At 49.7% G+C, this 26,337-nt stretch overlaps 3 protein-coding genes across 10 annotated transcripts in view; 1 reads left to right on the top strand and 2 right to left on the bottom strand.

Moving 5' to 3' along the window:
- The window catches only part of LOC137786072 (kinesin-like protein KIF13B), a 34,032-nt gene extending 33,600 nt beyond the window's left edge, over nt 1-432 (bottom strand). For 3 of the 4 annotated variants that reach the window (XM_068577716.1, XM_068577717.1, XM_068577719.1), the window contains exon 1: nt 113-431. The gene's annotated coding sequence lies outside the window, so the exon portion shown is untranslated. Of the gene's footprint in view, nt 1-112 lie in introns of all 4 variants that reach the window. The other variant, XM_068577718.1, reaches the window with a different exon arrangement.
- Nucleotides 331-21,150, top strand: elp3 (elongator acetyltransferase complex subunit 3). Its single transcript, XM_068577720.1, has 15 exons — nt 331-672; nt 1,045-1,144; nt 1,694-1,832; nt 2,000-2,070; nt 2,422-2,485; nt 2,606-2,674; nt 3,227-3,381; nt 6,578-6,739; nt 6,825-6,951; nt 17,454-17,647; nt 18,236-18,326; nt 19,006-19,071; nt 19,147-19,374; nt 20,050-20,131; nt 20,431-21,150. The coding sequence occupies exons 1-15, from the start codon at nt 651-653 to the stop codon at nt 20,520-20,522; spliced, it is 1,662 nt and encodes a 553-aa protein (XP_068433821.1). The 5' UTR covers nt 331-650; the 3' UTR covers nt 20,523-21,150.
- Nucleotides 21,151-22,568: 1,418 nt separating this feature from the next.
- Nucleotides 22,569-26,337, bottom strand: part of si:ch211-63o20.7 (Serine/threonine-protein kinase pdik1l-B-like) — a 5,980-nt gene continuing 2,211 nt past the window's right edge. For 4 of the 5 annotated variants that reach the window (XM_068577722.1, XM_068577723.1, XM_068577721.1 and 1 more), the window contains 2 exons: nt 26,069-26,294; nt 22,570-23,496 (listed from right to left, as the gene is read on the bottom strand). In XM_068577722.1, the coding sequence (XP_068433823.1) occupies nt 23,255-23,496; nt 26,069-26,294 (468 nt within the window). In that variant the 3' untranslated portion in view covers nt 22,570-23,254. Of the gene's footprint in view, nt 23,497-26,068; nt 26,295-26,337 lie in introns of all 5 variants that reach the window. The other variant, XM_068577724.1, reaches the window with a different exon arrangement.

Raw genomic sequence — 26,337 nt, 5'->3', positions numbered from 1 at the left:
CACACAGAGAAGGGTCAACGGCTTCCATAATGACCGAGACGTGCCGCCGTAACCCCGGGACAGTGCACTATGAACCCCGGGCGACAATGTGGACGTCCAACGCGGCACTCACGACAGCTCGCCGTTCATTCCCTCGGCTCCTCCACCTGTTGCGTTTCCTGAAACTTCCTTCGGAGATCAGTCAAGCCATGTCACCCCGCAGCTGAAGGGATTTGCTGTGAGCTCTGGCGAGCTGTCCCAGTGGCGCTGCACGCGCTCGCGCACTGGTTCGCGGGGATTCAGCGCCACCGTGCGGCTGCGCGCGCACTGCAACACTGCGCTTTTCGTTCAGGGAGATCTTTTTTCAAAACATGTAAAGACATAATAAGTCTCAGTTAATGCTAATCAACCCGATACAGAACAGTGGTGGAACCGTGACACTGTTTAACCCTCGGATAGTTTAGAACCCTCAAGACACAGCGGTGACTGAAGGCTCGAGGAGCGTTTTCGACAGTTTACGACAGTTTCGTCTGCCGTACGACAGAAGCCGTGTTTAGACGCAACGTGGAGTTGTTTACTATTTTCGACAACCGACCCCGGTTAAAACAGCGTACAATCCTGTTAACCAGCATCTACTCGTTGGCATTTTGACTGTGTGCCTGAAGGAAGAAATGGGAAAGCCAAAGAAAAAGAGTGAGTGTTACAATGTGTTAACAATGACCAGAAGTTACTTTCTCAACCGGTCTGGCTGGCTTTAGCTTGTTGCTAATGCTAACTTGTTTTCCTTAGTCTCAAAACACGATGACAGCGTTATAAGTTATAGCGCTGTCATCGTGTTACTGTTATAACTTATAACTAGAGCTTCTATTTAACAAAGCGAGTCATACGTGTTTTTTTTTAATCCTTCGTGCTTCAGCCTGAATTCACCCATTCACCCTGGGAAGAGTGTTTACAAACAGCACGAGCTAACATAAGCTGTAGCCACAGCCTGTAACGTCACACTGCGCGTTTCTGCATGAAGCACTGCAGCCGTTGTGGTCACGCTGTATTGATTATCTGTGACAGGTGATCTCAGCCGAGCCGAGCTGATGATGATGACCATTGCTGACGTCATCCAGCAGCTGGTTGAAGCCCACGAAGAGGGCAAAGACATCAACCTCAACAAGTAAGCCGTCCCTTGGTAGATGACTACTCTACGCCTTTTATTACAGCACTATTCACACTGAGGATGGAGCAGACTACAGGAGCTTGACAGCGCTGTGTTTTTACTATATTTACACATATTTATAAAAGCATTCACTGGTTTCCTGTGATTTAAGTCTCAGTGCTGAAGTGTATGAAACGGGGTCTGTCTAAAGGCTGGCAGCAGCTCCAAAGAGCAACCAGTCGGTCTACTATTGTTCTTACTTTTGATAGCTATACTTGGAGTTTGTGTCTACACAATTGATGTGTCATTGTCTTTTTAAAAGCCCACTGACGTGCTGTACCAGAAAAGCTGAATCTGACAAATCTACAAAGACTTACTCTCAGGCGGTTGTGTCACTTGTGACCCGGAGACTGTAACTTTACTTTAGAGTTGTACTTGAGTGTTTGACGTGTACTTGTACATATAAACGTGAGGATCACAAACAACCGACACGAGGATCTCCGACTACCATGAACACCAGTTTATGCTCCATATATCTAGTTTTATTTATAATTCTCTTTTCAAAAGAGTGAAGACCAAGACTTCGGCCAAATACGGACTCCAAGCCCTGCCTCGATTGGTCGACATCATCGCTGCCGTTCCACAACACTACCGCCGTGCCCTGGTGCCCAAACTGAAAGCCAAACCCATCCGCACCGCCAGCGGGGTAAGCCAATATGAGATGTATTCATTGTTTAGCACGGGCCGAGAGAACTCAGAAGGAGCTCTGATCTGGGAAATGACGAACGATCAATGTTCATGAAGATAATCGTTAAAAAGCGGCGCCGGTGATCATGCAGGTTTTATTCAGGACGTGTTCTGTCCTCTCTCCAGATCGCGGTGGTGGCTGTGATGTGCAAACCGCACCGATGTCCGCACATCAGCTTCACGGGAAACATCTGTGTGTGAGTAACGAGGGTCGGCCTCACGGACGTGTTCATGCTTTACTTCTGTTGTGGAGCTTTTTCCTCCATATTTCCTCTCTTACCCGTCGTTTATCAACATGAACTGCTGTGTGTGAGTGTTGGAGGTACAAGCCATCTTATAAATTATAAGATGCATTCGGCTAGTGGTGCTCTAAGCGTAAAAAAAAAAGACATTTGAAGAACTAAAATGCAACATCTCTATCCAGAAATGATGGTTTCTGGATAGAGATGTTTACGTAACTCGCATCAATATAGATTGATAAATAGTGCCACAGGTAAGAGGACGAATATGATTGTCTTTAATTCATCCCTCAATCTTTCCTCTGGCAGCTACTGTCCCGGTGGACCGGACTCAGACTTTGAGTACTCCACACAGTCCTACACCGGCTACGAGGTGAGGAAGCTTCCTTCTGCTCCGTACACTGAGGCCAGCGTCCCCTTTTGGTTGAACTTTGACATGAAGGTATTCATGTTGGCATGTTTTTGATCATTTGTGTTCCTCTCTGTCTGACAGCCGACGTCCATGAGAGCCATCCGAGCCCGCTACGACCCCTACCTGCAGACCCGGCACCGGGTGGAGCAGGTCTGTCACCCTGCAGTGTCTGTTCAGCCCAGGCAACACTGTTGTCTTTTACACAACTATATATATTTATAAATATATATAGTTGTGTGACACATTGCCTCTGTTTAGCTTAAGTGTGAAACTTCTTTTCTGCAGTCACAGGGTGCTGAAACGATTTTTAAAAATCACCCGAATCAGCTTCTGTGCCGTGATCATCATTGCTGGCATACATGTATAAATCATAAGCGTTGATAATATATGTCGTTCGCAGTAATGAGTGTCGTGGCTTTTCCCCCTGCCTGCCAAGACCCGACCCCAATTCCACCCTTATTTAAATGAACGGCCACATTAGTTTGATGCAGACGAGCCAGCTGCAGTTCTGTTTCCATCCACTTTAGCGGGTTGAAGTCAGCTTCATGTGCACTTGCCATTTTAAAGTGTATTTCCTCATGAGTTACTCTGCTCAATCGTGGTAACTGTTGTCGTAGGGAACGTTATTTTACTCCCCAGTAAGAGCCCCGTAATGTGTCTCAAAGCTGCGTCTGTACCGAGTGTGTCTCTGTGCGCCTGCAGCTGAAGCAGCTGGGCCACAGCGTGGACAAGGTGGAGTTCATCGTGATGGGCGGGACCTTCATGGCTCTGCCCGAGGAGTACAGGGACTACTTCATCAGGAACCTGCACGACGCCCTGTCGGGACACACCTCCAACAACGTGGACGAGGCCGTCAGGTAACTGGGTGTGATGCCGGTAACGCACCTGCAGCGGCTCATCTGTGGAGGAGATGCTGCTGGTGACGATGCTGCGGGGCTGCGACGTGTATGTCTGTTCTCTAAAAGGTCAACCCCATTGTGTCTGTACGGTGTAGTTCACAGAAGTCTCCACCAGAGGGAGCGTCTCCACCATTTGTAGGATTCCTCCCACAGGCATTCATTTAGCTTTCCCACTGACTTATGACATCTATATATACATATATTTATATATAATATACTCTGCAAATTCAAATTGAGATATTGAATTTCCAGTGAGAAGCTATAACCAGAAAATATTTCATTTATCTTCCTAACAAATGACAGAAACTGTCATGAAAAGTTGTGTCTTTTCATCTAATCCATAATTCCACGTTGTTGTCGCGAAGATGACATTTAAACAGAATTTTCTCTTTTTTTTAACATAAATAAAAATAATCTATATAATTAGGAGTAAGCACTTCATGTCTTTCCTTCCTGATCGTTCCAAAAATAAAGCCACTTCTCTGTGTGCGCTGCACCGCCACGGCGGTACGAGCATTTTGTAAAGTAAAGTGACCACGGCTGAACCCCGGACGTCCTGCAGGAGGCAGGATCACGCTGCCGCGTGAAGCCGTTCAGGAAAATAAGTAAAATAAGCGGGGCCGCTCTGAATGAGCCCTCTTATGTTCCCTTCAGCGAGTCTGCTCAGTATGGAGGAGAAGCTTTTCTTTTTAAATGAAGCAGAAACACGTTAAACCAGATGTCGTACACACCATTTGGCCAAATAATGGCTTTTTCCCCGGACCGAGGCTGTTTGTTTGTTTTGTTCTCAAGTCCGATAAGACCAGAGAGACCCGTTTCTGCGAGTGTGTATGTGTTTGTCACTGTGTGTGTGTGTGTGTGTGTACTTGTGTGTGTGGAGGCTTGTAGGTGTCTGCTATCAGCAGTCTTCGTTAAGATGCTGTGATTGCGGCTGCTGCTCGGTTTGTGAAGGAGGAAGCTTGTTGCGGTTGGCTGGGGCCCTTATCTGTGTGTCTGTGTGTGTGTGTGTGTGTGTGTGTGTGTGTGTGTGTGTGTGTGTGTGTGTGTGTGTGTGTGTGTGTGTGTGTGTGTGTGTGTGTGTGTGTGTGTGTGTGTGTGTGTGTGTGTGTGTCCCGATCTGATCACAACAGCGAGGTACCACCAGATAATCGCCCGAGATAATAGAGTTTTTATTGATTCATCACGATGTGATCGCCTCTCTGGAGCTCAGACTTTGTGTAAATCATCCAGCAGACTGAGAGAGATGGACAGTTACTGCCAGCAGACTCAGAAGGAGGAGGAATATGCTGGCATGAGGGAGCTAATGCTCACTGCAGCAGCTGGAGGGGAGACGATGACAGCCGGCCGGCGTGCTGAGGAGAGGAGTGTGTGTGTTAAGGTGTGTGTGTGGGGGAGAGTCCTGATGAGTCTTCAGATCACTTTGGATGAGTCTCCTCAGTCACGCTGGCGAGGTGAGCGGCTGCAGAGGTTCAGGACGAGCATTCAGTCGACACGTTTAACCTCCTTTTGTCTGAGTCTGAGTCGTTGTAGGAACCCCAGATTAATTACAATACTTGTGTTTATTGTATGTATTTGTTCAGCAAAGTCCTGAGAAAGAAATGTTTATCTGCAAAAAAAAAAAATCTCTTTTAAAAGATATTTTGATGGTAACTATGAACATCCAGCATGATATGAGCCAGATTCCCCAGAAAAGCCTCCTGGAGCATCAATAAGACACCTTTATGGAAAGATTAGGACCTAAAGAATCAGAACCTGCAACAAAAATCTGAATAAAACAAAGTCTTGGTCTGTTAGGAAGGAGTTTCAGTCAAAAAACTGTGTGGTTCGGTTTAAAAATGAGAAAAACTATGTATTTTATGTCAAAAGAGTGTCTGAATGGGGCATGCTGGGACTTAAAATGGGCGCGGGAGGATTTTCGTGTGAGGTTTCCAAATGTTTAATGATGAGGTCGGACGTATGGAACTGGGACGTGAGATAAAGCTGTGTGTGTGTGTGTGTGTGTGTGTGTGTGTGTGTGTGTGTGTGTGTGTGTGTGTGTGTGTGCGTGTGCGTGTGCGTGTGCGTGTGTGTGTGTGTGTGTGAGAGTGAGGCTGGATGCTGCAGTTCATCCTGACGAGTGAGCTCTCATACGAGCTGCGTGTTCTCATATTCATGTTCACACTGCATTGTTTCTCATGTGTAAAATGAGTTTGTGTTTCCATCCGTAATGTGTGCGTTTGTTTAATTTGAGCCTTGTTTTAAAAGTCTGTGGCAGAACCAGGATGCGAGAGGATTACGAGTCCTGGAAAAGTCACCGCAAGTCTTCATGGGAAATCATTAGAGCGCTTGTTCAATTACTGCTACAGCGGCACACATTGATTTAGTAAAAACCTTCCTGCTTTCTGGAGGCAGCAGAAGAGGTGGAAACGCAGCATTAGCTCATGAAGTTCATGTGGTTAAACGTATTAGTCGTCATCACATAGTCTCTCATCAGCTGCGTGGATCTGGATCCACCAATGGGTGGTTCATTTTGGTGAGGTGGAAATATGACCCTAAAAACATTGATTTGCATTCAATCCATCTCTGTTGGCATTTAGCTTTCAAAGCTACATGTCTGGGGTCGAGCAGCAACCTCCAGACACAAGTTAAATAATTATAACAACACAGCTTTGAGAGAGAGCAGAGGAACACACTCAAAGCTGCAGTTTTTATTTTAACCCTGACATTTGGCCCTGCCCCTGTAAGATGAATATGTATTTTATTACTGCATAATAATTGAGCTCCATGTCACAACAGGTTGAGAACCCTGGAGTTCATCCACGTTGTGTCACTAAAGTATTGACTCTAAAGTACGTGAGCACAGGGAGGATCACTCCACATGTCTGAGGACTTCTCCATTGAAGTATTTGACTCATTAATGTCTCCTTTCACATTTGCATTGCGGACATGATCTCTGTTTCCGTCGTGGCGTCTCAGTGTGTCCGTGGTGTGAGGCCGGTGTGCATAATGAGCCGTGCACACTCCTCCACAGCTTGTAAATGGATGTTGCTTAATGATCCCAGCATAAAAACACACTCAGCAGGACTCGATAGTCAAATAATAATAATAAAAGTCACTCTATTAGAGCCAGAACGGTATTGTAGGACATGGAGCCTGACTGAGCGCCTCCCTGCAGGTACTCTGAGCGCAGCAACACCAAGTGTGTGGGCGTCACCATCGAGACGCGGCCCGACTACTGCCTGAAGAGACACCTGAGCGACATGCTGCGCTACGGCTGCACGCGCCTGGAGATCGGAGTCCAGAGTGTGTTTGAAGACGTGGCCCGGGACACCAACAGGTGTGTGTGTGTGTGTGTGTGTGTGTGTGGGATGAGAAAGCGTGTCTTTTTCCATCTTCCTCACGTGCGTCGTCGTTCCCTCCAGAGGTCACACGGTGCGGGCCGTCTGCGAGTCGTTCCACCTCTCCAAGGACGCCGGCTTCAAGGTGGTGGCCCACATGATGCCAGACCTGCCCAACGTGGGCATGGAGCGCGACGTGGAGCAGTTCATCGTGAGTTCATCACACTCTAAACCACAGCTTCACGCCCGCCTGTACGTGTGTGTGACATGGTGTGTGACATGGTGTGTGACATGGTGTGTGTGACATGGTGTGTGTGACATGGTGTGTGTGACATGGTGTGTGACATGGTGTGTGTGTGACATGGTGTGTGTGTGTGACATGGTGTGTGTGACATGGTGTGTGACATGGTGTGTGTGTGACATGGTGTGTGACATGGTGTGTGTGTGACATGGTGTGTGTGTGACATGGTGTGTGTGTGACATGGTGTGTGTAGGACATGGTGTGTGTAGGACATGGTGTGTGTGTGTGTGTGTGACATGGTGTGTGTGTAGGACATGGTGTGTGTGTGTGACATGGTGTGTGTGTGTGACACGGTGTGTGTGTGTGACATGGTGTGTGTGTGACATGGTGTGTGTGTGACATGGTGTGTGTGACCAGGTGTGTGTGTGACATGGTGTGTGTGTGACATGGTGTGTGTGACCAGGTGTGTGTAGGACATGGTGTGTGTGTGTGTGTGTGTGTGTGACATGGTGTGTGTGTGACATGGTGTGTGTGTGTGACATGGTGTGTGTGACATGGTGTGTGACATGGTGTGTGTGTGTGACATGGTGTGTGTGACATGGTGTGTGTGACATGGTGTGTGTGTGACATGGTGTGTGACATGGCGTGTGTGTGTGACATGGCGTGTGTGTGTGACATGGCGTGTGTGTGTGACATGGTGTGTGTGTGTGACATGGCGTGTGTGTGTGACATGGTGTGTGTGTGTGACATGGTGTGTGTGACATTGTGTGTGTGACATGGTGTGTGTGACATGGTGTGTGTGTGACATGGTGTGTGTGTGTGACATGGTGTGTGTGTGACATGGTGTGTGTGTGTGACATGGTGTGTGTGTGTGACATGGTGTGTGTGTGTGACATGGTGTGTGTGTGACATGGTGTGTGTGTGTGACATGGTGTGTGTGTGACATGGTGTGTGTGTGTGACATGGTGTGTGTGTGTGACATGGTGTGTGTGTGTGACATGGTGTGTGTGTGACATGGTGTGTGTGTGTGACATGGTGTGTGTGTGACATGGTGTGTGTGTAACCTGCAAACCATGAGCACTGTGCTACACGAAAGTCCCTTCAAAATAAAACCACAGGATTAAAAAATAACAACAATAAAATATATATTTTCCAATTTTCTTTTTTCCCAAGCAGAGGCCTGCGACCCGTTAAAAACAGGTCCGCGACCCACTATTGGGTCACGACCCACCAGCATGCTGCTCTAAAAGACAGCATGAAAGCTGTCGTGCAACAAGTCGCTGGTGCTGTTCGTGACGCTCAGCACGTCGTAGCTGCTTCCTCTGCGTCGGCCGGATCCCTCCGGATGCGTCCCAGCAGCCTCCTCTGCTCTCTGATTGGTCACAGCTGCAACGTGGAGCTTCCAGATGAAGACTCCGTTTGCGGCGCCGCCGTATTCGTTCGTTTCACACCGATAAAAACAGAAATCAAGTAATTGGTGACGCCGAAGGGGGAAAAATACAATTCTGTACTCGTCTGACGCACGCCGGTGACTTCCTCCCAGAACATGTCACTCATCGTCTGTGATTCCAGCAGCAGCGGCGGCCTCTCCACGGGCGCAGCGCTACACCGCTGCTGGGTGGTGTCTGATGGGCGGGTGTGTGTTTTTAGAGCAGTTTGTGAGAGTAAAGTTTAAAACGCGGTGACATTTCCAGACGTACAATGATGCACCTTTCAGGCTGGAAGGAAGTCGAGAAGATCAAGTCCCTGAGTCGAGTATGAGGATGAGACGTAGCTTAGCGTAGCAGCATTTTGCTTCTCGGGGTTCATCTTCTGGGGATCCGTCCAGTGGTCGTTGAGATATTTCATGTGTTTGTGTTTTTTAACACTGGTGTAAACCTGTGAAAGAGGTTTCGCTGTCAGTTCTTGTCGCTTATCGGCCGACACACGCGCTGATTATGATCTACGATAAGATCATCTTTCGGTCTCGGCTGTGACTAAAACTCAGTCGCATTTTCTTTCCTCTTTTTTTTTGTTGGAGGTTGTTTTTGTAAACGACGACTGAGGAAATGGAGAATATTCAAGATAGTGAGTTCTTCTTCACCGTGTGTGTGTGTGTGTGTGTGTGTGTGTGTGTGTGTGTGTGTGTGTGTGTGTGTGCGCGCAGGAGCAGGTCGCACAGTGAGAGGAAGCAGAATAAATGTGTATTCTCTTCCTCAGCGTTCCTGGAACACTTCCTCTGTAACTCCTCCACTTCATTTCCTCCTTTGTCTCTGCAGTCTGTCTCTCCCTCGTCTCCTTGTTTTTGTCTCTTGTTCCTCTCTCCTTGCCTCCTTCTCCCTCGCCTCCATTATCTTTTCCCTTCACTCTACTTTCCACTCGACATTTCCCTCCTATCAGACGGTCTCTCCTCTCCCCCATCTCATCTCGTCTCTGTCCTCTTTCAGTCACCCCTCCTCCTCCCTCTTTCCTTCTTCCTACCTCCTTCTCCCTTCTCCCTCCTCCCTTCTCCCATCCTCTCTTGTCACTTTCAGCTCATGAAGCTTGCTCGTGTCTCCCCCTTTGCACTCGTCACATCTAATCTCCTGCGTCACGCTCCGGGCCGGCGAGTTGGGGAAACACGCTGCTTCTCTTATGCCTCCTCTCCTCTAGCTTTAACACATGAAGCATAGACTTCTATACAACCAGAGGAGTCGCCCCCTGGTGGTCAGGAGAGAGAATGCAGCTTTAACACATGAAGCATAGACTTCTATACATCCAGAGGAGCCGCCCCCTGGTGGTCAGGAGAGAGAATGCAGCTTTAACACATGAAGCATAGACTTCTATACAACCAGAGGAGCCGCCCCCTGGTGGTCAGGAGAGAGAACGCAGCTTTAACACATGAAGCATAGGCTTCTATACAACCAGAGGAGTCGCCCCCTGGTGGTCAGGAGAGAGAATGCAGCTTTAACACATGAAGCATAGACTTCTATACAACCAGAGGAGTCGCCCCCTGGTGGTCAGGAGAGAGAATGCAGCTTTAACACATGAAGCATAGACTTCTATACAACCAGAGGAGTAGCCCCCTGGTGGTCAGGAGAGAGAATGCAGCTTTAACACATGAAGCAAAGACTTCTATACAACCAGAGGAGTCGCCCCCTGGTGGTCAGGAGAGAGAATGCAGCTTTAACACATGAAGCATAGACTTCTATACAACCAGAGGAGTCGCCCCCTGGTGGTCAGGAGAGAGAATGCAGCTTTAACACATGAAGAATAGACTTCTATACAACCAGACGCGTCGCCCCCTGGTGGTCAGGAGAGAGAATGCAGCTTTAACACATGAAGCATAGACTTCTATACAACCAGAGGAGTCGCCCCCTGGTGGTCAGGAGAGAGAATGCAGCTTCAACACATGAAGCATAGACTTCTATACAACCAGTGGAGTCGCCCCCTGGTGGTCAGGAGAGAGAATGCAGCTTCAACACATGAAGCATAGACTTCTATACAACCAGAGGAGTCGCCCCCTGGTGGTCAGGAGAGAGAATGCAGCTTTAACACATGAAGAATAGACTTCTATACAACCAGAGGAGTCGCCCCCTGGTGGTCAGGAGAGAGAATGCAGCTTTAACACATGAAGCATAGACTTCTATACAACCAGAGGAGTCGCCCCCCGGTGGTCAGGAGAGAGAATGCAGCTCTAATACACTTCAGCATTGGCCTAATTCTTTCTTCAATGATAATTCTCTGTGTGGAAACAGAAACATGACGCTGCTTCGTGTCTTCTCTCATGGACTCTGTGTCACACATGAGTTCAGAGGAATAAAACATTTTTGTTGAATGGAGAGAGAAAAATCTGGATGAACATTTTTTTTTTTTTATCTCAAGACTGAGCAATTTATTAGTGGTGATAATTTCAGCTGTAATTGTGCAGCCGCCCCACAGCGAGCGCCCAGCGGCCCCATGACCCTTAAAAGGATTAAGCAGGAAAATATAATGAATGCGTGGTTGAGTGAAAGATCCAGCTCAGAGCCTTTGTTTGCTTGCAGCATCCAATTTATTAAGAAAGGGAAGCAAATGCTGCAATATGACGCAAATAGCAGCTGAGGTTTCAGTGCAGGGATGTTTTGTTAATATATATTAAATAAGTATTCCACTGAGATGGAGCTCTTCATTTTCCGTTGCCTGCCTTAATGGCGTTGGTTCAAACATGCTTTCTTCATTTGCCAGCCTTCTCCTCCCTGCGTGTGCTCTGTTCGTACCCGGCTGCTTCCTCCCGTCGGCCTGGACCTCGGCTGCTTTTAGCGGCTGCAGCAGAGCTTTGCATCCTCCTCGCGTCCATCACGGCCGTCCTGATAATGAAATTCGATTACAACTTCCTCCCGGCCCGAGATGCTCCCTCACTTATCTCCCGTGTACAGATGCTGCTGTCTCGGGGGAGGCGTCCCTTAACAGGGTTCCTCTCCACCGAGCAACAGGAGCTCTGATATGTAATCCCCAGAAGAAGAAAGGCAGCAGGTGCAGAATCTAAATAGTGTCTTGTCTCTTTCTCTTTGGCTCTTGGAAGCCTTGTTATTGGTCGGATTGGCTCCCTGCTGCGCCTCCGGTGTAGTGCAGGCCGTGTGGGACGCGTCCCAGGTGATTATGAGCTGTGACGAGCGCGAGAGGGAGATCATGAGATACCCGTAATGTGGCCTATTTTAGAGAATGCGCCTCGATTCCACATCTTCACGGTTCTGATCATAATAGCGAGCCGAGAGGGGAATGACGGGAACCACGCTGACTCGCTTCCTCCGCACCGGCGCTCGGCGCGGGGGGGAATACTGCAGCGCCGCCGCGTCGCTGCTCCACACGAGCTCAGTGCATGCCCTCCTTCACGGCGTAGGAGCAATATGCAAATGAAGACTTTTTTTTTTAGAATCTTTAAAATGCTTTCTGGCCCAAAATCCCGTTTGAACCACCACCTTTCATTCATTTGCTCTGCTTTCTTCTTCTCCCTGTCCCTTTAAAGAAGACGCCGTGTACCTGTCCACTCCAACAGATTGAGTTGGAGACGTGAGACATTTAGAGATGAGACATGGAGACATGAGACGTGGAGACATGTAGACATGAGACATGGAGACATGAGACATGTAGACATGAGACATGGAGACATGAGACATGGAGACATTTAGAGATGAGACATGGAGACATGTTGACGTGGAGACATGTTGACGTGGAGACATGGAGACGTAGAGACATGGAGACATGAGACGTAGAGACATGAGACATGAGACGTAGAGACATGAGACGTAGAGACATGAGACATGAGACGTAGAGACATGAGACGTAGAGACATGAGACGTAGAGACATGAGACATGGAGACATGAGACGTGGAGACATGAGACGTGGAGACATGAGACGTGGAGACATGAGACGTGGAGACATGAGACGTGGAGACATGAGACGTAGAGACATGAGACGTAGAGACATGAGACATGAGACGTAGAGACATGAGACGTAGAGACATGAGACATGGAGACATGAGACGTAGAGACATGAGACGTGGAGACATGAGACGTGGAGACATGAGACGTGGAGACATGAGACGTGGAGACATGAGACGTAGAGACATGAGACATGAGACGTAGAGACATGAGACATGAGACGTAGAGACATGAGACGTAGAGACATTTAGAGATGAGACATGGAGACGTGAGACGTGGAGACATTTAGAGATGAGACATGGAGACGTGAGACATGAGACGTAGAGACATGAGACGTAGAGACATGAGACATTGAGACATGGAGACATGAGACATTGAGACGTAGAGACATGAGACGTAGAGACATGAGACGTAGAGACATGAGACATGAGACATGAGACATTGAGACATGAGACATGGAGACATGAGACGTAGAGACATGAGACGTAGAGACATGAGACATGGAGACATGAGACGTGGAGAGATGAGACATGGAGACATGAGATATGGAGACATGAGACGTAGAGACATGGAGACATGAGACGTAGAGACATTTAGAGATGAAACATAGAGACATGAGACGTGGAGACATGAGACGTGGAGACATGAGACGTGGAGACATGAGACGTGGAGACATGAGACATGAGACGTAGAGACATTTAGAGATGAGACATGGAGACGTGAGACGTGGAGACATTTAGAGATGAGACATGGAGACATGAGACGTGGAGACATGAGACATGGAGACATGAGACGTAGAGACATGGAGACATGAGACATGAGACGTAGAGACATGAGACGTAGAGACATGAGACATGAGACATTGAGACATGAGACATGAGACATTGAGACATGAGACATGGAGACATGAGACATGGAGACATTTAGAGATGAGACATGGAGACATGTTGACGTGGAGACATGTTGACGTGGAGACATGGAGACGTAGAGACATGGAGACATGAGACGTAGAGACATGAGACATGAGACGTAGAGACATGAGACATGAGACATTGAGACATGAGACATGAGACATGTAGACATGAGACATGGAGACATGAGACATGGAGACATTTAGAGATGAGACATGGAGACATGTTGACGTGGAGACATGTTGACGTGGAGACATGGAGACGTAGAGACATGGAGACATGAGACGTAGAGACATGAGACATGAGACGTAGAGACATGAGACGTAGAGACATGAGACATGAGACGTAGAGACATGAGACGTAGAGACATGAGACGTAGAGACATGAGACATGGAGACATGAGACGTGGAGACATGAGACGTGGAGACATGAGACGTGGAGACATGAGACGTAGAGACATGAGACGTAGAGACATGAGACATGAGACGTAGAGACATGAGACGTAGAGACATGAGACATGGAGACATGAGACGTAAAGACATGAGACGTGGAGACATGAGACGTGGAGACATGAGACGTGGAGACATGAGACGTGGAGACATGAGACGTAGAGACATGAGACATGAGACGTAGAGACATGAGACGTAGAGACATTTAGAGATGAGACATGGAGACGTGAGACGTGGAGACATTTAGAGATGAGACATGGAGACGTGAGACATGAGACGTAGAGACATGAGACGTAGAGACATGAGACATTGAGACATGGAGACATGAGACATTGAGACGTAGAGACATGAGACGTAGAGACATGAGACGTAGAGACATGAGACATGAGACATGAGACATTGAGACATGAGACATGGAGACATGAGACGTAGAGACATGAGACGTAGAGACATGAGACATGGAGACATGAGACGTGGAGAGATGAGACATGGAGACATGAGATATGGAGACATGAGACGTAGAGACATGGAGACATGAGACGTAGAGACATTTAGAGATGAAACATAGAGACATGAGACGTGGAGACATGAGACGTGGAGACATGAGACGTGGAGACATGAGACATGAGACGTAGAGACATTTAGAGATGAGACATGGAGACGTGAGACGTGGAGACATTTAGAGATGAGACATGGAGACATGAGACGTGGAGACATGAGACATGGAGACATGAGACGTAGAGACATGGAGACATGAGACATGAGACGTAGAGACATGAGACGTAGAGACATGAGACATGAGACATTGAGACATGAGACATGAGACATTGAGACATGAGACATGGAGACATGAGACATGGAGACATTTAGAGATGAGACATGGAGACATGTTGACGTGGAGACATGTTGACGTGGAGACATGGAGACGTAGAGACATGGAGACATGAGACGTAGAGACATGAGACATGAGACGTAGAGACATGAGACATGAGACATTGAGACATGAGACATGAGACATGTAGACATGAGACATGGAGACATGAGACATGGAGACATTTAGAGATGAGACATGGAGACATGTTGACGTGGAGACATGTTGACGTGGAGACATGGAGACGTAGAGACATGGAGACATGAGACGTAGAGACATGAGACATGAGACGTAGAGACATGAGACGTAGAGACATGAGACATGAGACGTAGAGACATGAGACGTAGAGACATGAGACGTAGAGACATGAGACATGGAGACATGAGACGTGGAGACATGAGACGTGGAGACATGAGACGTGGAGACATGAGACGTAGAGACATGAGACGTAGAGACATGAGACATGAGACGTAGAGACATGAGACGTAGAGACATGAGACATGGAGACATGAGACGTAAAGACATGAGACGTGGAGACATGAGACGTGGAGACATGAGACGTGGAGACATGAGACGTGGAGACATGAGACGTAGAGACATGAGACATGAGACGTAGAGACATGAGACGTAGAGACATTTAGAGATGAGACATGGAGACGTGAGACGTGGAGACATTTAGAGATGAGACATGGAGACGTGAGACATGAGACGTAGAGACATGAGACGTAGAGACATGAGACGTAGAGACATGAGACATGAGACATTGAGACGTAGAGACATGAGACGTAGAGACATGAGACGTAGAGACATGAGACATGAGACATGAGACATTGAGACATGAGACATGGAGACATGAGACGTAGAGACATGAGACGTAGAGACATGAGACATGGAGACATGAGACGTGGAGAGATGAGACATGGAGACATGAGATATGGAGACATGAGACGTAGAGACATGGAGACATGAGACGTAGAGACATTTAGAGATGAAACATAGAGACATGAGACGTGGAGACATGAGACGTGGAGACATGAGACGTGGAGACATGAGACATGAGACGTAGAGACATTTAGAGATGAGACATGGAGACGTGAGACGTGGAGACATTTAGAGATGAGACATGGAGACATGAGACGTGGAGACATGAGACATGGAGACATGAGACGTAGAGACATGGAGACATGAGACATGAGACGTAGAGACATGAGACGTAGAGACATGAGACATGAGACATTGAGACATGAGACATGAGACATTGAGACATGAGACATGGAGACATGAGACATGGAGACATTTAGAGATGAGACATGGAGACATGTTGACGTGGAGACATGTTGACGTGGAGACATGGAGACGTAGAGACATGGAGACATGAGACGTAGAGACATGAGACATGAGACGTAGAGACATGAGACATGAGACATTGAGACATGAGACATGAGACATGTAGACATGAGACATGGAGACATGAGACATGGAGACATTTAGAGATGAGACATGGAGACATGTTGACGTGGAGACATGTTGACGTGGAGACATGGAGACGTAGAGACATGGAGACATGAGACGTAGAGACATGAGACATGAGACGTAGAGACATGAGACGTAGAGACATGAGACATGAGACGTAGAGACATGAGACGTAGAGACATGAGACGTAGAGACATGAGACATGGAGACATGAGACGTGGAGACATGAGACGTGGAGACATGAGACGTGGAGACATGAGACGTAGAGACATGAGACGTAGAGACATGAGACATGAGACGTAGAGACATGAGACGTAGAGACATGAGACATGGAGACATGAGACGTAAAGACATGAGACGTGGAGACATGAGACGTGGAGACATGAGACGTGGAGACATGAGACGTAGAGACATGAGACATGAGACGTAGAGACATGAGACGTAGAGACATTTAGAGATGAGACATGGAGACGTGAGACGTGGAGACATTTAGAGATGAGACATGGAGACGTGAGACATGAGACGTAGAGACATGAGACGTAGAGACATGAGACATTGAGACATGGAGACATGAGACATTGAGACGTAGAGACATGAGACGTAGAGACATGAGACGTAGAGACATGAGACATGAGACATGAGACATGAGACATTGAGACATGAGACATGGAGACATGAGACGTAGAGACATGAGACGTAGAGACATGAGACATGGAGACATGAGACGTGGAGAGATGAGACATGGAGACATGAGATATGGAGACATGAGACGTAGAGACATGGAGACATGAGACGTAGAGACATTTAGAGATGAAACATAGAGACATGAGACGTGGAGACATGAGACGTGGAGACATGAGACGTGGAGACATGAGACATGAGACGTAGAGACATTTAGAGATGAGACATGGAGACGTGAGACGTGGAGACATTTAGAGATGAGACATGGAGACATGAGACGTGGAGACATGAGACATGGAGACATGAGACGTAGAGACATGGAGACATGAGACATGAGACGTAGAGACATGAGACATGAGACATTGAGACATGAGACATGAGACATTGAGACATGAGACATGGAGACATGAGACGTAGAGACATGAGACGTAGAGACATTTAGAGATGAAACATGGAGACATGAGACGTGGAGACGTGAGACGTGTAGACGTGGAGACATGGAGACATGATGACATTGAGACATTGAGACATGATGACATGGAGACATTGAGACATTGAGACATGATGACATGGAGACATTGAGACATGATGACATGGAGACATTGAGACATGATGACATGGAGACATGGAGACATGGAGACATGTAGACCAACAGGTGTGTGCAGAGACGTCTTCCTCACGTGGTTCCTCGTGTTTGTCTTCCAGGAGTTCTTTGAGAATCCGGCGTTCCGGCCCGACGGCTTGAAGCTGTACCCGACGCTGGTGATCCGCGGGACGGGCCTGTACGAGCTGTGGAAGACGGGCCGCTACAAGAGCTACACGCCCAGCGCGCTGGTGGACCTGGTGGCCCGCATCCTGGCGCTGGTGCCGCCCTGGACCCGAGTCTACCGGGTCCAGAGGTGAGAGTCGGTGGAGAGGAGGAGTGTTCAATAACTAATTAATAGTCCTGAGTGCTGCTCCAGGACTGAGGAAAAGGAGTTTTATGGGAATGCTGCACTTGTTTTGTCATCAGTTCTTTCACACAAAATGCAAATATTAAACAAATGTATATTTCTTTTTGGAGCGAGGTGGATTTTTCTGAGTTTTAAATGAGGCATCACCTTGAAAACGAAGTAGTCCCACGTTCCTCCTCTCAACCTCTACGGAGGCAGACCAGACCAGTTCTTACCTTTCACAATAAAAGCCCTAGACATATGTACACACACACATACGGCCTCTAAACCCCAAATCTGCTCCGATAATTAAAGACCAGGAAGTGCTGACCAATCAGAGCACACTGGGCGGGTTTTGTCTCTTAAAGACACAGCGCTGAACGGACAGAACGAACTCGTGTACACATGTTACACGTTAAATGAAACGGTGTGAACCTGAACATGAACATATGTCCCATGTAGGACGTGTTCACGTTGACGTGGTTGCATTTGTGAAGTATCGTTAAGCTCCTGTTAACCATGGCGTGATGTATCCGTGTGGCCGCTCCTCTTCAGGGACATCCCCATGCCGCTGGTGAGCTCCGGCGTGGAGCACGGGAACCTGAGGGAGCTGGCTCTGGCCCGGATGAAGGACATGGGCACCGAGGTGAGACCCCCGGCCTCATCAGCTCAGATCAGCTCACTTGGGAGGGAGGAAGCCAGTCGACTCATCCAGCTGGGACGCCATCGGCCCAGACGGTCAGGATCACTCGCAGGGATGGAGTCAGAGCAGAGAGGCCTCTTCTGCAGCAGCTATTGACTTTATGTTAAATAGTAGATGAGGGGGGGGGCAGCATGAGGCAGAGGACTCGTCACAAAGCACCAAGGGGGTAAAGACTTTATTGACCTGCTGAGATGAGACCAGCGGTCCTCCACCTCGCCCCCTGCTGGTCACGCCCGGTGCCCCCACCCTTAAAACCACGCGCAGCAGGAACCAGGTCTTCTTTGTATTGTGGGGAAAAGTCTGAAACCGTTTATTAACGGCTTTATTTAGTGTTTTATTTGAAGTAGACGGAGTGCCGTGAAGTGAAAGCCTTTTAGAGAAAGCTTGACACGCCCCTTCAGTGGGTTCCTAGTGGTGGATCAAGGTTTTGTCAGACACTGACGCTGCTTTTCTGTCACGCCACAACGCAATTAATGACCACATCACAATAAAAGCCACCGCGTTCTCTTCCGGTTGAATGCTTTTATTGTGAAGGAGTGTAACCGTGACCCTGAATGCTTAATGCTGACACGTGACCTGAATGAATCGCGTTACACGTGACGTCCCGTGTTCCTCTCCGCAGTGTCGGGACGTGAGGACGCGAGAGGTCGGCATCCAGGAGATCCACCACAAAGTGCGCCCGTACCAGGTAATACACCGCACCCTGGAGGGGGAGGGGCATGGCTGAGGGCGAGCTAACAGGTGTGTGTGTGTCTCTGTGCAGGTGGAGCTGGTGAGGAGGGACTACGTGTCTAATGGCGGCTGGGAGACCTTCCTCTCCTACGAGGACCCGGAGCAGGACATCCTGATCGGTCTGCTGCGTCTGCGTCGCTGCTCCCCGCAGTCCTTCCGCCCCGAGCTGAAGGGCGGCGCGTCCATCGTGCGCGAGCTGCACGTGTACGGCAGCGTCGTCCCCGTCAGCAGCCGAGACCCCAGCAAGTTCCAGCACCAGGTACGAGGACGCAGAGTCCCTGAGCAAGCCCCCCGGGCCCGACTAACCGCTGGACGAGCCCCCGGGCCCCGACTAACCGCTGGACGAGCCCCCGGGCCCCGACTAACCGCTGGACGAGCCCCCGGGCCCCGAATAACCGCTGGACGAGCCCCCGGACCCGACTAACCGCTGGACGAGCCCCCGGACCCGACTAACCGCTGGACGAGCCCCCAGGCCCCGACTAACCACTGGACGAGCCCCCAAGGGCCCGACTAACCACTGGACGAGCCCCCAGACCCAGACTAATCACTGGACGAGCCCCCGGGCCCGACTAACCGCTGGACGAGCCCCCAGGCCCCGACTAACCACTGGACGAGCCCCCAAGGGCCCGACTAACCACTGGACGAGCCCCCAAGGGCCCGACCAACCGCTGGACGAGCCCCTGGGCCCGACTAACCGCTGGACGAGCCCCCGGGCCCCGACTAGCCGCAGGACGAGTGCCCGGCCCAGACTAACCGCTGGACGAGCCCCCCGGGCCCCGACTAACCGCTGAGCGGCCCCCGGGCGCCGACTAATCACTGAACCGGCCCCGACTAACCACTGAACGAGCCCTCCCGGCCCCGACTAACCCCTGGACGAGCGCCCAGCCCCGAGCTCATACGTGTGAACTGACACGAGGTCTCGTCCTCCTCTCAGGGGTTCGGCATGATGCTGATGGAGGAGGCAGAGAGGATCGCCAGAGACGAACACGGCTCCAGCAGACTGGCTGTTATCTCAGGTGAGAAAACTCCGAGGTCGTTCATCCTGATGCGGGAACGCCTCGCCAGACGAGCGGGGCGATGCTGATGGAGGCGGGGAGACGAGCATAATTAAGAAATGCTTCGTTTGAGTGAGTCTCCCGTCGGACTCGACGTGATTCAGTTTAAATGGACGAGTAAGATTATAAATGATATGAAAACTAAATCTGAAACACTTTATGTAATAAAGGGAATACTCTTTTTGCTGAAGTGTCCACAAGGATCAGAAGCTCCATTCTTTCCGCTCATCTCTCCTCTTCTTCCTCTGTGGTGTCTGCAGGCGTAGGAACCAGGAACTACTACAGGAAGATGGGCTACGAGTTGGAGGGGCCGTACATGCTAAAGGACCTCTACGGACCCGGGACCGACTGAGCCTGGACTCTGGACCCTGGACTTTGGACCCTGGCTTAATGCTGGATGCACACACATTATCATATTTATCAAGACAACATATCAGGGACACGGTTGCTGCAGAGAAACCCGTCTGGGTTTCTGTTTTTTTCTGTTTCTGCTCCTCGCTGTGAGCTGCTGCTTTATTTACAGTAAGGTTCCTCCGGCGGAGCGGCGTGTGGACCGGTTCTTCTCCGCAGTAGAGGAACCGCGGCTCCCCGTCGGCGACCCGGATGTCTCGAGGTTTCCCCGAAATAGTTCCCGTGCGTTGGTTCCAGGATTAGCGACCCGCTCAGCGCCACGGTTTGAGTTAATCCCGTTTGGGGCTGCGATGGAACAGAAGAGCTCATTACGAGTCGAGTGCTCGGTTATTGGCTGGCGGCGGATGAATGAACTGCGGGAAGATTCCTCGCCGTGCAGACGCCGTGTAATCACGCCGTTTTGATTTACACGGCAGGAAATGTAATATCAGCGTGACGCAAATAGCTTTTCAAAGACAGTTAATCCTGTTCCTCGGCGTTCTCGGGGCTTCATGTATTCCACATGTTCGACGCGTCGCCTGATTGTTTTCTTGTGTTGTTTTCTCTGGAGCAATAAAGTATTTTTCTGTCACTGTCGGGCGTCCCGCTCTGTGAGGAAGCGCTCGAAGGGTTCCAGCTGAAGGAGCGGCGCCAGAGGAAAGGTCGCGGCGTCGCAGGCTCAGGTTTATGCGTCGCTCGGGGTCGAGGTGCCGCCCCTGCAGGAGACCCCTGCTGATTGCCCCGAGAGGCGTTTACTGGCTCATTTGACGCAGCTTTTCCAATTACATCTCCATCGGTTACCTGTCTGTTGAACAATGACTCAACGCGGGCGCTCGGGGTTTTGTCATTTGAAGGAGGAGAAAGAAATAGAGAGCTATAAAGCTCCGAGGCGCCATGCAGTGACCTGTGTCGCTTATGGATCCACTCGCGTAATTTCCTGGATGATGATGATGATCCTCCTCTTCCTCCTCGTGTCGTGACTGCGCTGTGTGTTGGTGTTGCAGTCCTGGCGCATTGGACCACATTGCCCCCCCCCCCCCCTCTCCCGCAGACTCTGCCGAGCTTGCTTTGTGCCGTAGAGGACGAAGAGTTCGGTGTCGTCTTCACTGCAACAAGAGCAGAAGTTCTCTCCAACATCAGACGTGACAGAAGAGAGGAGCGTGACGGCGTTCATGGTCTCCTGCTGTAACACGCTGTCACGCATCAGCAGACTCTGCAGGCTGCAGGAATAACTGGCATGGTGGCCAGACAGCAGCTCTCCTCTACACCCCAGCTCACCTGGACTGGTACTGGGTGAACTGGTCCATCATGGCCGACCGTTCAGTTGGCATTACAGCATGTTTGGTAAACGTCATCCGTGGCTTTGCGTGGGTGAAGCGTCCTGTGAATCCATTGAATGAAGGAGATCACTGAATGCTTTGCCCCTCATGGTCCCCAGTGGATGAACTCTGTCTCTCCAGCAGACTTCCCCACGCTGTGAAGCCTTAAACACGAGAGAACGAAAGCACAACTACTGAGAGGAGTTTGGATCTATTGGCAGAATGGAATATCATATTTTACATCGTGTGTTTCATCACTGTGTCTGTCACACGGGAGGAGTTTCAGTTGGTGAGCACTGGCCCTTTAAACCGCCAGGACGAATCCCCACCAGGCTTCACACGTTCAACCCTGAAGGTTAGAGGTCAGAGGTCGTCTGAGTGAGCTATCAGCCGGCCGGCCTCCAGAGGAGGTCAGTCGCTGAGCTGAGCCTGTTCAGCTTAAAGCCCCCGTGACCGCTGAGTCTTATCACATGGGGGTCACCTTCATGTTAAGCCTTTGTTGCATTTAGTTTTTATTAAGGCCGTCTTTGGAGGGAACCATCCTCACTTCAGCAAAGGTGCAAAGTGAGTTTTACATGTTTACTTTTACATTAAATACAAAAAGGGTTTCAGGACACTTCTCTATTGTTTCAGGCATTTGAGAGAGAAGAAGAATGAAGCAGTACGTCTTCAAAGAGAGAGCGACCATGACCAGTAATGAAAGCTGACGAGCACGCGTCCTGACGGCCGGCTGCAACTTCCTGTTTCCTGTCCATTAGTGATCGTTAGTCACCAGCGAGCTGCGACCCGAAAGATGATCGTCTGACCCCCGACCAGAACATAACATTACATATAATATAATATAATATTACCACAGAAACATTCAAACTAACCGTTTAGCATTTTAAAAAGTTGTGTTTTAGACTTTTTGTCTTGTAACAACTTCCAACCAATTGAGGCTTTTATTCACAATAAAAACACAAACAATACATTAACCGCTGTCTGCTGCTCATCACAAGGCTTCTGTCCGCTCGCTGCAGAGATGATTTAAACACAGCGTCCAGGAAATATTTGTTTAAGATAATCACTAAATAATTCAATGTTTGCAAGTAGAAAGCTTGATGTCCACAAAGCGTCTCTGGAGGAGCAGACGACGCTCTCAGCGCTGCGACGTCATCCTCAGCGGGACCTCCAGAGCTCCTCGTGGACCTGAAGCCGTGTTCTTGTTCCCTTCATGTGGTTTCCTCCAGTTTTACAAATGGAGCAGTTTCAGCACAAAGAGCCTCCGGTCCCATATAATCATAAACATTAATCGTACACATTCCTGATGCCGCTGCGGCAGCAGAGCATCGTGGACGTCCCCGTGGAGCCGCTCCGCCCTCTTAAGTGCTCCGAGTCAGCGGGCGGCGTCGTCTCTGAGAGCGGCGCTCACGCTGGCCTCCAGCTGCTCGGCCGGCGGCCGGGCGTCCGGGTCCGGGGCCAGCATGTGGAGGAGCAGCGCGCTCGTGGCGGCGCCGGGGGGCGGGGGCAGCGGCGGCGCCCTCCTCAGCCTGGTGGGGACGCACAGCTGGAGGTCGGCGTTCTCCCACAGAGCCTCGCCCAGCGGCATCAGCCAGCGACCCCGACACACATAGGCACCTAGAGAGGGAACAGGAGGGGAGGGGCGTTAGTGCAAAGGGAGGGGGGCACTTCCTGTCAGCGATGGTAGGCCACGCCTCTGTCAAGCGGTCACATGCCGCCTGCTGGGACATCGTGCTGGAGAACCTGTCCAAGGACAGAGCGCTTGACCTGGAACATGTTAGATTCTTTAGAAATACTGCAGCCATCTGGCTTTGCATTCACATTAAACTGTGACACACACACACACACACACACACACACACACACACACACACACACATATACACACACACACACCTAAAGGAAAAAACGTGCACAGAATTTCAGTTCAAATCATTTGAGTCTCTTTTGTCCTTCAATGAGTCGGTTTAGTATCGTGAAAAAACCCAAATGATCCTCATCCCTGGTGTGTAGCACTTCAAGAGACACGTGAGTCAGTTGTGTAGTGTTGTGTTGCTTCAGAGAGAGATGTCGTCACTAAAAGCTGCTCCTGTTCGTGTTGCTGAACACTGAGCCTGGTCTGAAGGTTAAAAGGTGCTTTGCGTCCCAGAGAGTCAGAGGAGGGGATCCAGGAAACACACCGACCAATGACACGCGCTGGAATACACACATCTGATTGGCTGATTCACACAAACGAGGAGCCGAGCCGCAAGTTCTCCCACTCGGCGCTGGAGCAGCAGCGTGGACAGCGTAACCACCGCCTGTCACCGACGTCTTCATCAGTCTGAAACCAGAGCGTCTCAGATGTTCACAGAGCGTGAGGATTATTAAGAGCAGCAACGTGGAGACGCGACCGCGCTCACACCTTTGAGCAAACGGACCGACTCGCGTCTGAAATGAAGACGGAAGATGAAGCCGAGAGCCGACATGATCAGAATCATAACGCACGAACTCAGAGGAGAGAAGCAGATTACAGCTTTCACAAGATGACAAGAATATGAGAGGCTGCCATCAGACTCACTGCAGGGACGGCTCTCTCCTCCCAAGATGAACAACTTTTAAAAAGCTTTCCATCATTTTATTCTTAAAGATATCCCACTACTTTACTTTGCTAGAAGCTACTAGTTATGATTCATTCAAACTCATAAATAAATATATTATTCTGAAGAACTTCCTTTGATTTTGGCTTCTGGTACGTTTCACTGAATGTAAATGAACGTATTTATTCAGCTCAGGTCGTGGTCCATCTTCTCAAGACTAAACTACACATTACACCACTTCATTGTTGTGTGTTGTACATTTAAACAATCCTTAACTAGTAGCAGTAATATAGTAATAGTAATAAAGTAATATAGTAATAGTTGACCTCAGGCCAACACACTCCTTCCTGGTTAAGGAGTACTAGAGTACTCTGTTGTAGTTTGTAACTCGTCTCTTTACGCGTGAACGTCTTCAGCTGGTGGTGAGTCTCCCTCCACACGTCTGCATGTACGCTTTCAGTGTGGATGCAGACTCTGGTGTGTGAGACATGTTGTGTGTATAAACAAGCTGGGAATGTGTTTCCTGTCCTGCAGAGGTTCACGCTGGACTTCCTCTCCTGACGGCAAACAGCAGCCGGCGGCTTCAAGGACACGCAGAGGTCGCGTCTCTCCCGCTCGTCACATCACCGTGTGGGTCTTGAGAGAAGATAAAGTAAAATAATGGAGCGTTTTATCTGTCTGCGAAAAGCCTCCAGCTGCCGCGACCCATTCCCACACTGACAAAGAGGATTGTGATCGCGGCCGCTAAATTCCATTTTGCCTTCCTTTTCTTATATTTTATATCAGAACCCGCTGAAACCTTCTCTCCCTCCAATCACACGCGTTTCATTCTGCCTAATGGAGTATCAATGACTCGGGGAGCTTCTCGGGGATAATGGTTCACATCCCTCCTGCCCCTTTTCGTGAATAAAATGAGACGTCTGTAAAACAGCCATTCCATTACTGAGAGACTGGAGAGCAGCGCTGCCCTGTCCTCCTCCTCCTGTGGCCACACGGTCCTGACAGCAAGATACCACATCAAATAAAAAAACAGATTAAAACCTCTCAGCGGCACTGGAGAGCCGGCCCAGCGCCTCGCCGGTGACGACCCGCCCGCTCGGTTCATCCAGAGTTTCTTTGCGATGACGAAGTTCGCTGCTTCTCTGCATCGCCGTGTAATTAAAAACACTTCTGGACCCGCGGAGTCCTGTTTTCTTGAAAAGGTTCTGAACGCAAGGAAGCGGCCTCTCGCGCTGCCGGCGCCGGCACGTTGAGGCGCAGACGGCTGAATCTCACGCTGTCCGCTGGCATTACAAGAACCGGAGCGACTGTAATCTGTATCAGAAGGTACGGCGCAGAGATTATCCGTCTCCTTGACATTTACATCTGGGATTGGAGCATCTATGGTGGATGAACACATGATGAATGGAATGGGACATTTTTAATATGCGCCTGTTAATTAAGTCAAACTCTACTTGGCACGATGCATCATCACACGGCGCCAGCGGGCGACATTTGAATGGCACTCTGACCCGCGGTGGGACCGCTGTGGTCACATGACCACATGACGTGGACGCCTCCACGGCGTCAGGTCTTCTCTCCCTCGTCCTCTCCAGCGGCTGCGTACTCACCCAGCTGCTCCTGCGTGGCGCCCTCTTCCAGGAAGGTGATTCTCTCCAGGACGGCCCAGAACATCACCCCCAGGGAGAAGATGTCCGCCCGGGCCGTGTAGCTCAGGCCGCCCCACACCTCCGGGGCCATGTAGAAGTCAGAGCCGCAGGTGGAGGAGAAGTGCTGCCGGGTCAGCTCGCCGGCCACCGGGCCGCCGCTCATCTTGCTCAGGCCGAAGTCCGCCACCTAGAGGTCGGACGGCAGATTGACGGAGAATGAACGGCTGAAA

This window comes from Clinocottus analis, unplaced genomic scaffold, assembly GCF_023055335.1.
Source record: "Clinocottus analis isolate CAN_PGR_092001 unplaced genomic scaffold, fCliAna1.0.p SCAF_15, whole genome shotgun sequence".
NCBI classification, from domain to species: domain Eukaryota; kingdom Metazoa; phylum Chordata; class Actinopteri; order Perciformes; family Cottidae; genus Clinocottus; species Clinocottus analis.
This window is presented reverse-complemented; position numbering and strand designations above follow the sequence as displayed.